This window comes from Bos taurus, chromosome 20 (genome assembly GCF_002263795.3).
Source record: "Bos taurus isolate L1 Dominette 01449 registration number 42190680 breed Hereford chromosome 20, ARS-UCD2.0, whole genome shotgun sequence".
Lineage (NCBI taxonomy): Eukaryota > Metazoa > Chordata > Mammalia > Artiodactyla > Bovidae > Bos > Bos taurus.
Genome location: NC_037347.1, coordinates 6,742,619 through 6,755,663, shown reverse-complemented (window position 1 = coordinate 6,755,663; position 13,045 = coordinate 6,742,619). Strand labels below are relative to the sequence as shown.

At 39.6% G+C, this 13,045-nt stretch overlaps 2 protein-coding genes across 4 annotated transcripts in view; one reads left to right on the top strand and one right to left on the bottom strand.

Moving 5' to 3' along the window:
- GFM2 (GTP dependent ribosome recycling factor mitochondrial 2) overlaps positions 1-5,491 on the bottom strand; it is a 70,748-nt gene extending 65,257 nt beyond the window's left edge. For 2 of the 3 annotated variants that reach the window (XM_059878742.1, XM_059878743.1), the window contains exon 1: positions 5,323-5,491. The gene's annotated coding sequence lies outside the window, so the exon portion shown is untranslated. The remainder of the gene's footprint in view (positions 1-5,322) is intronic. The other variant, NM_001102109.2, reaches the window with a different exon arrangement.
- A 125-nt stretch (positions 5,492-5,616) lies between these two features.
- Positions 5,617-12,754, top strand: NSA2 (NSA2 ribosome biogenesis homolog (S. cerevisiae)). Its single transcript, NM_001034546.2, has 6 exons — positions 5,617-5,732; positions 7,699-7,886; positions 7,979-8,129; positions 9,414-9,593; positions 10,950-11,142; positions 12,502-12,754. The coding sequence occupies exons 1-6, from the start codon at positions 5,730-5,732 to the stop codon at positions 12,567-12,569; spliced, it is 783 nt and encodes a 260-aa protein (NP_001029718.1). The 5' UTR covers positions 5,617-5,729; the 3' UTR covers positions 12,570-12,754.
- Positions 12,755-13,045: the final 291 nt, after the last annotated feature.

The window sequence follows — 13,045 nt, the reverse complement described above, 5'->3', positions numbered from 1 at the left end:
GTTCCTATAGACCAAAAGTTTTTAACTTATTCCACCACTATGTTTCCCAAAGTAAATGCCCATGATTATTATTTTAGGTTACAGAGGGAAAAAAAATGTACTAAACAAATGTTAGAAACAATAGCAACAAAATCTATGATTTTGTGCGTGCACACGTGCTCCTTTGTGTCCAGCTCTTTGTTGCAACCTTATGGACTGAGCCCGCCAGGCTCCTCTGTCCATGGGATTCTCCAGGCAATGAGCTGCCATACCCTCCTCCAGGGGATCTTCCTGACTCAGGGATCAAACCTGAGTCTCCTGTGTTCTCCTGCACTGCAGGTGTTTTCTTTACCGCTGGGCCACCTGGGATTTTGTAGTATTGCTTTCATGAAATCATTTATGTAAAAATGTCAATTTAAGGAAAAATATTAAGTAATTAATAGCTCAGGTGACATTCAGTTGTCAGACTTAAAAAGGTAGTACTCAGATCACTTAAGTGGAAAATACTGCTTGAATCCATCATCTTGTCAATTTCCTACTTAAAAACCTGTAAAGTCTTTTAATATGACAAATTTGCCCCTAACTACCTTCACAGCCTTGTACTCTCCTACTCCTACTCTATTCCAGGAGCTCTAGCCAAAATTCCTCTGAAACACCATGCTCTGACACCTTCACACCTTTGCGTGTAATGGTGCCGCTGTCTGAAAGCAGTCCTCAAATCCCCAAAGCCACACACCTGGCAAATTTCTATTCAACCTTTAAGCCTCAGCTTGGAAGCCTTTCCTAATCTCCTACGAAGTTTTCATACCGCCTCCTCTCTGTTTTCATAATACTTGGAACTTATATTTACGCTTGACAAACACGGTATTTACGAGTCATCTCCACTACCGACCCCAAAGGAGGGATCTTCTATCAGCAGCCTAGCACCATGCCTCAAACATATTTTTGACCTACGAAGTCATTTAGGGCCTGCCCCTGAAATTCTTCTTCCTCTTGGCTCAATGATTTTCAATGAAAATGGTTTCCTACTAGTACTATCAGATGATTCTTTATACAAGGTCCAGACCTCCTCAGGTTCAGACAACACATAAGCACAACTGAGGCACCTTCCTTGGCGATCCAGTGTTTTTTAACACTCCGCACTTCCAATACAGGGGGTGCAGGCTCAATCCCTCACCAGAAACTAAGATCCCACAGGACAACCGGGGAGTGGCCAGAAAGTAAAAAAAAACAAACAAAAATGTAATTGAGCAAAGCCCTATGGGGCCTTCCAAAACAGAGGCCCCTCCCATGTCCTCCACTTGCCTGTTGTCGGTAGAAAAACTTTATCCTCTAGGTCTTCCCCAAGTTCCAAAAACTAATTTAATAAGAGAAGTGAGAAACTGCAGAAATACAACAGCGAAACGATAAAATAATAAGTTCACCCATTCTGAACCATGTTCTTTGAATTGTTTTGCAGACACTGAAACCTCCACCAGGTGGAAGTTAACAATATGATGCGGACAAGCAGGTAGACTCCAAATGATTGGAATAACTATCCATGAGCCGATCACACACCCACAATCCCCCTCCCTCTCCGTATCTTTAAAACCTTTCCTTGAAAGCGTTTGGACAGTTGAGGACTTTTAAGCACTAGCTACCGAGGCTCCTTGCTCGTGTGTCTTAGTCCTCAGTCGTGTCCGACGTTTTGTGACCCCATGGACTGTAGCATGCTAGGCACCTCTGTCCATGAAACTCTCCAGGCAAGAATACTGGAGTGGGTAGCCATTCCCTTCTCCAGGGGGTCAAACTTGAGTCTCCTGCATTACAGACAAATTCTTTACCATCTGAGCCACCAGGGAAGCTTTGCTTGGTACCCTGCAGTAAACACCGCACTTTCCTTCACAACCTGCTGTCAGTAGATGGACTTTATTGTGCTCATGCAAGTAGACCCAAGCTTGTTTTGGTAACATAAGTACTCACTAAAAGGTGTGACACCTTATGTTATGAAAAGGGAAAGTAACGAGGGGAAAAAGCTAAATATCCGTTCTACATGATCAACAAGTTACACAATCTATAAACAAAAGAATTTATAGACTATTTAAACTAAAAAAAATCAGTGGACTATCATGTCTATAAGGCTTAATACACAAAAACAGGAATCATGGGACACTAAAATACAATCACAAAATACATTAGTATGCAAGCATAAATGAAGATGTTGTTCCTGAGGATGAAGTAATGTATTAATAGGAAAAGAGATTCTAAAGCATCAGTTAAAATAGTCTGTTTACATATGGGATTTGTTACCATACTTAGTAATTTTTCCTGAATCAGAAACTTCAATTCAGATTTGTGTCATATTCAATATTCTCAGAAAAGTATCAACTATGAATCAGGTCAATATGTTCATCACTGATTAATGTCAATCCCTACTGTCATTTTTGCTTTTTTTCTTTTTATATTGAATAGAGCACCTCAAACTATCTAAACACTCATTTTTACCACAGGATTTACGTCACAAGTTCTAAGACGAGCTATTTATCTAAACTTTTAAAATTCGTCTAGCATTTAACTTAACTGAAGAAAAAAGCTTGGGAAAAAAAAAAGCTTGCTAGAAAAAAATGCTCAGTAATTAAAGATACTCTTAAAGGTCAACTGGAAAAGTACCTTCCAATTCCTTGTTCTTCTAACATTTAGTGAAGCAACACAGGAACTGGTTATTGGAAACATGACAATGGGTAACACATGATCCCCAGCCTCAGGAAAATTGTGACCTTTAACAACCCTGTATATCAAAACAACAAACATTTCATTCATAACATCTTTTGCACGGCTTTTACTACCGTACCTGTTTCTCCTCTTTAACAAATCAATTTACAAAGCAGCTCTCACATCCTCCTGGCTTATTCTTCTAATCTTATCTATACCAATAAACACTATCAAAGTATCATACAGATCAGGGGAATACATTGTCAAGCTTCTGACAGCCAAAATGCAAAGAGTGGCTATCTAGTATATACTTTTGGGATATGCACCAAAGTAGTGATGATACCCTTCTTGGCTACTGCCAGTTAGATAGAAAGAAATTTTTTAAAGAGAGCTTTTTGTTAACATTGATTAGTTTAGGTCATTTCTATCCCACAATCCCAGGTGAAAGTAAAAACAAATGATAAACAATGTAGCAACAACATCGCCTCTTTTTCACATAAATCAAAAGGTGACTACTGCTTAACCTCTAAAATATTTTCTATTTCTGATTCAGAAGGGAAAAGGGCATATGGCTTTGAGGAAAAAAAAAAAAAAAAAGCCACGAGTTCGTAATTTAAACAAACCTATTAAAAACTTCCATGAACTGGCAGGAAGCAAAAGAAACCAACACACAAAAGTTCATACTGTATGATGACAATCATGTCAATTTAAAACAGACAAAACTAATCCGTTCTGTTCAAGTCAGGATTGTAGGTACTCTTAGAAGTGAAAAAGGCATGAGGAGGGCTTCTCATATGCAGGTCATTTCTTGATTTGGGTGCTGCTTATATGGGTATATTCAGGTTTTGAAGAATTCACTAAGAACGTTCATCTACAGTACACATTTGTCTTCATGTCACAGTTATTACACGTCAATAAAGTCTTTTAAAATAAACTTTTTAAAATACTTTTTAAAATAAACTTTTAATTATACTAGAAATGTCAAGTGGGCCTTTCACTTGTGGTGAGAAAAAGCCAACTGGACTTTAGTCAGAGGACTTGCCTGAGTTCCAAGTCTTCTATGATCTTTAATGACTAACTTCAAATCTCTGAGCCTGTCTTTTCATCTATCACATCACATGATCCACATGAGAATTCAATTCAATTAACAAGAATTTATTGTCTACCACTGTCTTCTAAGTAATGGGGTTAAAAGTAGTGAGCAAAAAAACAGCAATCCCCGCTTCATGCTGTCTCTATCCTAATCAGTGACTACAAATAAGAAAGAAAAGGAATAAAACACACAGCATCTCCTATGGTGACAGGTGCTTACAGCAAACAATTAAGCAGGAAAGGGGAACTGAGGCAGCACTAACCGTAAGTAAGGAGCTCCTACGCTGTGCTGTGCTTAGTCGCTCAGTGGTGTCTGACTCTTTGCAACTCCATGGACTGTAGTCCGCCAGGCTCCTCTGTCCATGGGGATTCTCCAGGTAAGAATACTGGAGCGGGTTGCCATACCCTCCTCTAGGGGATCTTCCCAACCCAGGGATCGAAGCCAGGTCTCCCACATTGCAGGCGGATTTTTTACCGACTGAGCCACCAGGGAAGCCCAACAATAACGTAGTGTGTAGACTACTCTTTCTCTAGGGGATTTTCCCGACCCAGGAATACAACTGGGATCTCCTGCATTGCAGGCGGATTCTTTACCAGCTGAACTACCAGGGAAGGCCAAGGAGCTCATGGAAGGCCTCAATGTAACAGTGACCTGAATCAGGTGGGGAAGGCAATACCAGGGGTAAATGTATCCCACGAAGTCTACGTAATTTACTGCACTTGAAAATATACAAATGCTAATCAGAATGAGTTCGGATTCTAAAGAAAATAAGTCACATTAGAAGATGAAGGCTTAAAAAAACTGCCTCAAATCCATGCTCTGAGACTTTGGGAGACGAATAACTGAATGACTTTCCAGACGTAATTAAAGAAACTTCAGCGACCATGCTTTACAAGGTAAAACGGGCACTTTCTTCGGAACCACTAGAGAACGACGAAATGCAAATTCACACCGCCTTGTGCACCAAAAGGCCTCACGAATTTCAAAAATTAGACAGGACGCTGTCTTTCTTTTCTGACAGTCGTTGCTGTTGCTGCTGCTAAGTCGCTTCAGTCGTGTCCGACTCTGTGCGACCCCATAGACGGTAGCCCACTAGGCTCCCCCGTCCCTGGGATTCTCCAGGCAAGAACACTGGAGTGGGTTGCCATTTCCTTCTCCAGTGCATGAAAGTGAGAAGTGAAAGTGAAGTCGCTCAGTCGTGTCCGACTCTAGCGACCCCATGGACTGCAGCCCACCAGGCACCTCCGTCCATGGGATTTTCCAGGCAAGAGTACTGGAGTGGGGTGCCATTGAGGCCCAGTAATTTTACTTTCCCTCTACAGTAAGTTTTCATGCCTCCGCATCCTTCTCAGTCGTGCACACATTACACACGGAGACAGGAACAAAGACCAGTCGCTCTCGCCAGAGGGAGAGAAAGGCCCACACCTGGGCGAACACCGAGGTGAGGGGGCGGGAGATTGCGGTCCTCGTGTCTGCCTGGCTATAGCATCCTGGAAGGCCTCCAGTGAACTGCGTGGTCCAAGGCACGAGGGAGCCGCACGGCGCGGCCCGGTACCTACCCGGCACTCGGTCGCATCTGGAGGCCGTCTTTTTCCCGCCCGGCTGGTGAGAGCCGAGGTGCCGGCCGCAACCAAGGATGCAAAGGTCTTACGGTCTGTCTCCGAGGGCGCCCTACCAGTGAGCTGAACCTAAATCTGTTTCTCTTTGCCTCAGTCGGCGCCGCACTCCGCCACTTCCGGCAGCGCCCCACTCAAAGGCTGCCGGCTAGCAACTTCCGCCCTCTTAGCTGAAAGTGGAGAAAGGAAGCTCGGAACGGTTGCGTCGCGGATTTTCTGGAGCACGTCGTTAGAATAGACCCTTTCCTGTCGCGGGTGGTGCGGAGTTGGCTCATTGGTCTCTGAGAGCCGAAAATTGAGAGCTTCTTCGCGCCGCGGAGACTGCACCCGGCGGCTCGGCAGCCGTCACCATGGTGAGGAGGTCACCTCGGGAGCTCGGGACCTAGGGCGTCGGAGGTGGCGGGGCCTGGGGTCCCATGGGCGCCTGGGCTGGCGGTGAGGGAGGATAGGCGGAAGTAAGGTGCTGCTGAGGGAATGAGGGTGGACTCCGTGGGGTGCGCTCTTGCTCAGTCGTGTCCGACTCTTTGCGACCCCGTGGACTGCAGCACGCTAGGCTTTCCTGTCCTTCACCAACTCCCGGAGCTTGGTCAAACTCCTTTCCCTTGAGTCGGCGATGCCATCCAACCGTCTCGTCCTCTGTCGCTCTCTTCTCCTGCCTTCAGTTTGTCTCAGCATCAGGGTCTTTTCTAATGAGTCAGTTTTTCGCATCAGGTGGCCAAAGTATTGGAGTTTCAGCTTCAGCATCAGTCCTTCCAATGATTATTCAGGAGTGATCTCCTTTAGGATGGACTGGTTGGATCTCCTTGTTGTCCAAGAGACTCTCAAGAGTCTTCTCCAACACCACAGTTCAAAAGCATTAATTCTTCGGCGCTTAGCCTTCTTTATGGTCCAACTTTCACATCCATAGTCTGGAGTCAAAATAACCTCACTTTTGGTCGATGGAGTGGATTATTTGCTTGAGCACAGGCTTTTGGAGTCAGACAGGTTTCACTCTGCTGAATTCCTGACTTCACTTAAAGTTGTGTGGCCATCAGTTCCAGATCCTAGTGATAACTGTACACTAGTCTTTAATCCCACATCAGTCCTCATCTCAGCTGAGGAAACTGAAGGTATGCCCTGCTGAGGGCCAAGCAGCTGGACGTACAGCCCAGATCTGACTGCCAGATCTTTTGTCTTTCTACTACGTGCCTAATCTGTGTTTCTGTGCGAGGTGGCAAATCCACATACCCTTTTCACGGTTGCTGCCAAGTTTATGTGATAGCAATTGAAAACACCACACAATACAAAGTAACTTGTTGATTGTTACACGTAGAATTATTTTCCGTGTTGTTGGAGTTGGCCTCACACCATTGTTTTATTTTTGTAATCTTAAAATACAAATAGACTGGGTCCGTACGTTTATAAATAAAACTGGCATATAAAATAAAACAGGCGCTTAAGAAGCAAAAGAGGACCCCATACATTGCTAATGAAACGAAAAATAGTACAGCCGCCTTGAAAACAGTTTGGCATATGTCAGAACAAAGACTTCTGGGTACACCTTTATTCAATGAAAACTGGAAACAAGCTAAATATTCGTCAACTGGTAAATGAGTAAACAAACGGTGGTAAAAATAAAATGACTACTTGTCGAATTGAAGTATGGATTCATGCAGCAATGTAGGGGAATCTCAAAAGCCTTATGCTAAGTGAAAGAAGCTGGATGCAAAGGGTTGCATTCTGCAGATTCCATTTACTTTCATTCTGGGAAAGGCAAAACTAGAACAACAGATGCCAGGTTGGAGGTGGAAAAAGATGATTCACTTCAAAGCGACACACAGCTTTCTGGGGTGTTGGAAATATTCTTATTTTGACTGTGGTTACAGAGCTGTATAGCTTGTGAAAACTTACAACTCTAAACCTACATGTACATATCTTTATATGTGTGTAAATTATTCTTTAATAAAACTGGATAAATTTTAAATTTTTTAAATAAGTATGAATGATGATTATATTGAAAACCCAGATATGGATGTTCAGAAAGAGCGATTCTAGAATCAGATCGTCTCTTTTGTGGTCCAGTGGATTTTGGACAGTTCTCTTCAATGAACTTTCACTGAGTTTATTACAGAAGTAAATCCTGACACCTCATATCATCCAGGATTAAAATTTATTTAACTTACATCACATGATTAGGCTTAATAGTGCAAGAGTTATTTAATCAAGTGAGCAGTGGATGATATACAATGATCTATACTTCATATGCTGCTCACAAGAAAGTATTTTAGAATAATTCTGTCAGTTTTTTTTTTTTTTTTAACACTTCTTGCATTGTTATAGCCACAAAATGAATATATTGAGTTACACCGTAAGCGCTATGGATATCGTTTGGATTACCATGAGAAAAAGAGAAAGAAGGAAGGTCGAGAGGCTCATGAACGTTCAAAGAAGGCAAAAAAGATGATTGGTCTGAAAGCGAAGCTCTACCATAAACAGCGCCATGCTGAGAAAATACAAATGAAAAAGACGTAAGTACCATTTATTTGTTGTACCAAGTTAAATGTCTTTTGAGTATTAGTTGTTAAAACTGATAATCTTGAGTCTTTCTCATTCTTGGTAGTATTAAGATGCATGAAAAGAGAAACACCAAACAGAAGAATGATGAAAAAACTCCACAAGGAGCAGTACCTGCATATCTACTGGACCGTGAGGGACAGTCTCGAGCTAAAGTACTTTCCAATATGATTAAACAGAAACGAAAAGAGAAAGCGGTAAGCAGTAAAAAACTGGTCTTTATTTTTGTTGTTGTTGTTCAGGAGAATTAAATTCATATTTGAGGTTCTTAGTTTCTTCAGTTAAATGGAAAAATAAAGTCCAACTGTTACCATTATTTAGATGTTGAAGTCTTTCATATAAAATGTTTTAGTAATAAAAAAGGTTTGTTTTCTTACCATGAGAACATTCAGCAGGATTTAATTTTTTTTTTTAAGAATGTCATGCATCTTTAGTTTTTAAAAATTATTTAAGGTAATTCCCTGCCGATCCAGTGGTTAGGACTCTGCACTTCCCCTGCAAGGGGCACAAGTTCAGTCCCTGGTCAGGGAACTAAGATCCCGCACATCATGGGCAGAAAAAAGAAATTATTTAAAACAGCTTCTTATACTTGACAGCTCCTAATGTTGTGGTGTTATAGAGAGGGATACAACTGCTTCTTGTTTTTGTTGCTTTGCAGTGCCAAAACTGGTTAAAAAGTAGAGTAGTGGAAAGCATCCTAAGTGATTTGACTCAGATAAAAATTCAGAAATTAAAAAGAAAAAAAAAAAAACTTCCGGCTTGTCTTTAGTGTCAGATTCGGCTAAATTTTGCTAAAAGCCGAGGGAAAGACATAGATACTATTTTTAAACACCTGTGGATAGAGTGACAAATGTAGGTAGCAGCAGAATATGCAGTATCTGTATTTAAAGAACTGACAGTCTCCAGATTTGATCTGTAAAATCTTACTGCTTTTTTCGGTATGTATCAAAATTGGAACCGTAGAACTTCACCAAATTTTAGAGACTATCTACTTAACCTCTCTTCATTTTACAGATGAGACTGGAGTCCAGGAGTTTTGTGAATCAGTTTTCACAGGCACTTATTTATGAAATGCTATAGGGTTTGTCCTTCATAAATAGGCCCAGAATTCTTTCTGCTGCCTTGCGCTGCTTCCATTCCCCCGCCCCCGCCCCCGACAGAATCTACATTCTAAGGAGGTACAAAATATGGAGTGATGATTTTGTCTTACTAATAATATTATCTAAAAATCCATTCAGGGTAGAAATAGGGAGGTAAGAGATGGAGACAGTCTTCCAGTTTTACAGTATAAACTATTTAGCAGTAAACTTAACTAGTTCCAATTAACTTTAGGCTTCTTGAGGACACAGTGTAGATCTCTAGAAAAATATCGTTGCTTAAGCAAAAAAAGTGAATCTACAACTTTGTACAACTAAAAAATACTGGACGTTTTATTCTCATTCTCTTTTACTAATATAAATTTTAATTGTGATCTGTTTTAGGGAAAATGGGAGGTCCCTCTGCCTAAAGTTCGTGCCCAGGGAGAAACAGAAGTATTAAAAGTTATTCGAACAGGAAAGAGAAAGAAGAAAGCCTGGAAGAGGATGGTTACTAAAGTCTGTTTTGTTGGAGATGGCTTTACTCGAAAACCACCTAAATATGAAAGATTCATTAGGCCAATGGTAAGACCCTGTTAAGAGTGCAGTGGCTTAAAGATCGGTTCCTATGGTAAACCAGATAATTTCCTAAAATTCCTAAAACTGGTATAACCAAAAAAAACATATTGAAAGATGTTTTTAAGCTGATGATAGGTATTGTTTAGCACTTTCCCACTACTGTCAAGAATCTTTGGCTTCGTAGGAGATTTGAAATGAAAAAGAATTCTCATTACAAAGGTTGTCAGTGAATCTGGACTTGTAAACATGACAGAGACTTCCCTGAAGTTCCAGTGGGTAAGACTTAGTGCTTGCAATGCAGGGGACACAGGTTTGATTCCTGGTTGGGGAGCTGAAATCCCACAAGCTACATGGTGTGGGGAAAAAAAAAATTAGAATCTTCATTACCACACAGTCATTTTACTCATTCATCAAATGATCTACTATATGCCCGACACTTGTCTTTGAGAACAGTTAGAAAATTGGAGGATTGTTTTTTCAAGAGAATTCCAGTTTAGTAAGAGAAGTATCAGTGCCTTTGAAAGTCTTTACTTAATATGTAGTCATTGACAAAAGAGAGTATTAAAATGGGCCTTCAGTTTCTGTTGACAGCAGTAATGGCCAAACTCAATCTCCTTCTCTCCTCCCCTAATATATTTTTGCAGAATGCCTTTAAACAGAACGAATTCATCTCCCAACTAGACACCAGCCTGCTTAGAAAAACAAAGAATCAGAGGGGAAAGTTGGCAGTATTACTCTAGCTCTCAACCTGAAATCATTTTCAATGAAATAAAATGTTGCCTAACAGCCGGCTTGTATAAAGTTCTATTGGAACATAGCCATGCCCATTTATTACATATTGTCTACGGCTCTAGGTGACTCTGGTCTCTGTAACAGAAACTTCTCTGGGCTGTCTGCTGACCAGTATTAACCATCAATGCAGAGAGCTGACAGTCTTTTTCACCAAGGAAGGTGGCTGAGGTATCCTCACACTATTTAGCCTGGGAACAAGTTATTTAACCTGCTGGTCCTTGTTTTATCTTTTTTAAGTAGCAGGAGTTGTTAAGGCTGTCGTGCTGAAATGCACAGTCTGTGAGCTCTGGCACAGTGCCTGGCATGTCTCAGGCCCTCAGGAAGTATACACAGCTGGACAGCTGTTCCATGGTGAAAACTTTTTAGGAGTATGTGTTTGAGTTTTTCCTCACATATTTTTCTGTAACTATCAGATAAGTTGTCTATAGAATTAATTATATTTTCTCTGATGCCTTAAGATGAGATAATATTCAATCCTTTTTGGAGTGGGGTGGGGAGACAATTGGAAAAGATAAGCAAAAAGAATCAATATTCATCATTAACATCTTTAACTTGTGTTTGGCTTACTAGGGATTACGTTTCAAGAAGGCTCATGTAACACATCCTGAACTGAAAGCCACCTTTTGCTTGCCAATACTTGGTGTAAAGAAGAATCCCTCATCCCCACTATATACAACTTTGGGCGTTATTACCAAAGGAACCGTCATTGAGGTGAACGTGAGCGAGTTGGGCCTTGTAACACAAGGAGGCAAAGTCATCTGGGGTAAGTCCAATTTGAATATGGGGTTCTTGGTGTTGTAATCCTAAAATAGACATTTTTAAGTTGACATGAAATATGCAGCAGATTTTAGTGCAGTTAAACTTGATGTGAATAATACTTAGAAAATGTGAATGTTCTTAATTTACTGGTTTCGGTTACATAAACTACATTGCTAGATATTTTTGGTTGCTTTTTGTTTAAAAAGGTATTATTAGAAAAGATGGTAAGTTACAATTGAAAAATACTGGAAGAAAATAAACTAACTACAAACAGGGGAAGGGAGGCATACATCAAATATATAGCTACACTACTTAAGTGACAATTACAAATTAAAATATGTCATATGTAACAATTTTAAATTCTTTTTTTCTTCATTTTCTTAGTTTTCTGCTTTCAGTACCCAGGTATTTCTAAACTTTAATGTTCTTTGAAAGGGAAGAATACAGTGTATAGCTTATTGATTCAATCTTCATGAGTCATTGGCATATACTTCATGTTGACTAGAATTTAAAGTAAGTTAATAAAACTAAGCATTTTTTGGCTACTGGTTAGCCACAGTATTATGCTGAGAAGGTATTTTTATTTAGTTCTTTTTCAATAGTTTTTACCCAAAATTAACATTTAAGTTTTAACAAATGCTTTTTTTGGCATCTGTGAAGGTGATCATACTTTTCCCTCTGAAATATTTATGGAATTAAACTGATGTATTAATAGTCTTCCTAGTAATAAACCATAATGTATTTCTAGAATGTACCTTCCTTGGTCATGATGCATTGTTCTTTTAATATTCAAATGATTCAGGTTTTTAAAGTTTAATTTAGGATTATCTTTTCTGTGATTTTAAGTAAGATACTTTTATTTTCTATGTTATCTTAGTTGGGTTTTTGTGTCTGTATAATGCTAGGTCAAAGGAAAGAACCAAGATAGTTTACTTTTTCTATGGTTTAGAGAAATTTTTTTGAACACTAAAAGGTTCACTTCTCCTGCAGGTTTTCTAATGGATTTGCAAAAGTGCATTATTTCCTACCTTGCTCCTGGTACAGACCAGGGGCCAGTAACCTGCAGCCTGCAGGGCTGCTGCTGGTATTGGAATACAAAACCAAAATAGGTTGTTAAGTTGATTTGAAACTTAGTTAATAATATTTGATACTTTTTCAAGTAAGAATTGTGTGGAAAAGCAGTGCTCAGGTCAACCCACAAAGGCATGTTAAGTGATTTCGTTTTATAAAATCTCATGTAATACCACAGTTGTTCACTTTTTTTCTTTCTTAAAAGTGATGATTGTAAATATTTTAAGCAAAGATCGTATGTATTCTTTTTTATTAGCTAACATCCCTCACTGTTCTGTTTTGTTTCTCTTAGGAAAATATGCCCAGGTTACCAATAATCCTGAAAATGATGGATGCATAAATGCAGTCTTACTGGTTTGACAGCAGTTACATGCAAATAACTCCTTATAATTACTGAAGACTACACACCAATTGGGAAACCGTTACTCTGATATTTCTGAATACTACCAACCAACCTTACATGTTGTCTTCAGTCAAAGAAAACTATTTATTCTACTGTTTTAAAAAAGAAAAAAGCCAACATTAAAATGATCTAGTTTTACAAACTGGTCTTTTGCATCTATTTAGCGTTTAAATGTTCATAAAAATCAATTGATTAAAAAATATTATAGAAATATCTTACTTCAACAGTATTTGCATTAATGAGTGGTACTATGCAGTGCAGACCTGTCATTTAAAAAAAGGAAAAGCCAGTATAGCTGAAAATACCTTTTATCATAAAGGTTAGTGCACATTTAAATGTGAAGAATAGGCCAAGCAACTTTGTCATGTCTAAGACCTTACCTTAGGTCTTCTCCTCACTGTAGATTATTAATCCAAAGACATGCAGCATTAAC

Bases quoted from the DNA above. Each gene is read 5' to 3' on its own strand.
- NSA2 (NM_001034546.2), top strand. The intron at 7,887-7,978 runs GTAAGTACCATT...CATTCTTGGTAG, and splicing joins AAAATACAAATGAAAAAGAC to TATTAAGATGCATGAAAAGA. The intron at 8,130-9,413 runs GTAAGCAGTAAA...GATCTGTTTTAG, and splicing joins AGAAACGAAAAGAGAAAGCG to GGAAAATGGGAGGTCCCTCT.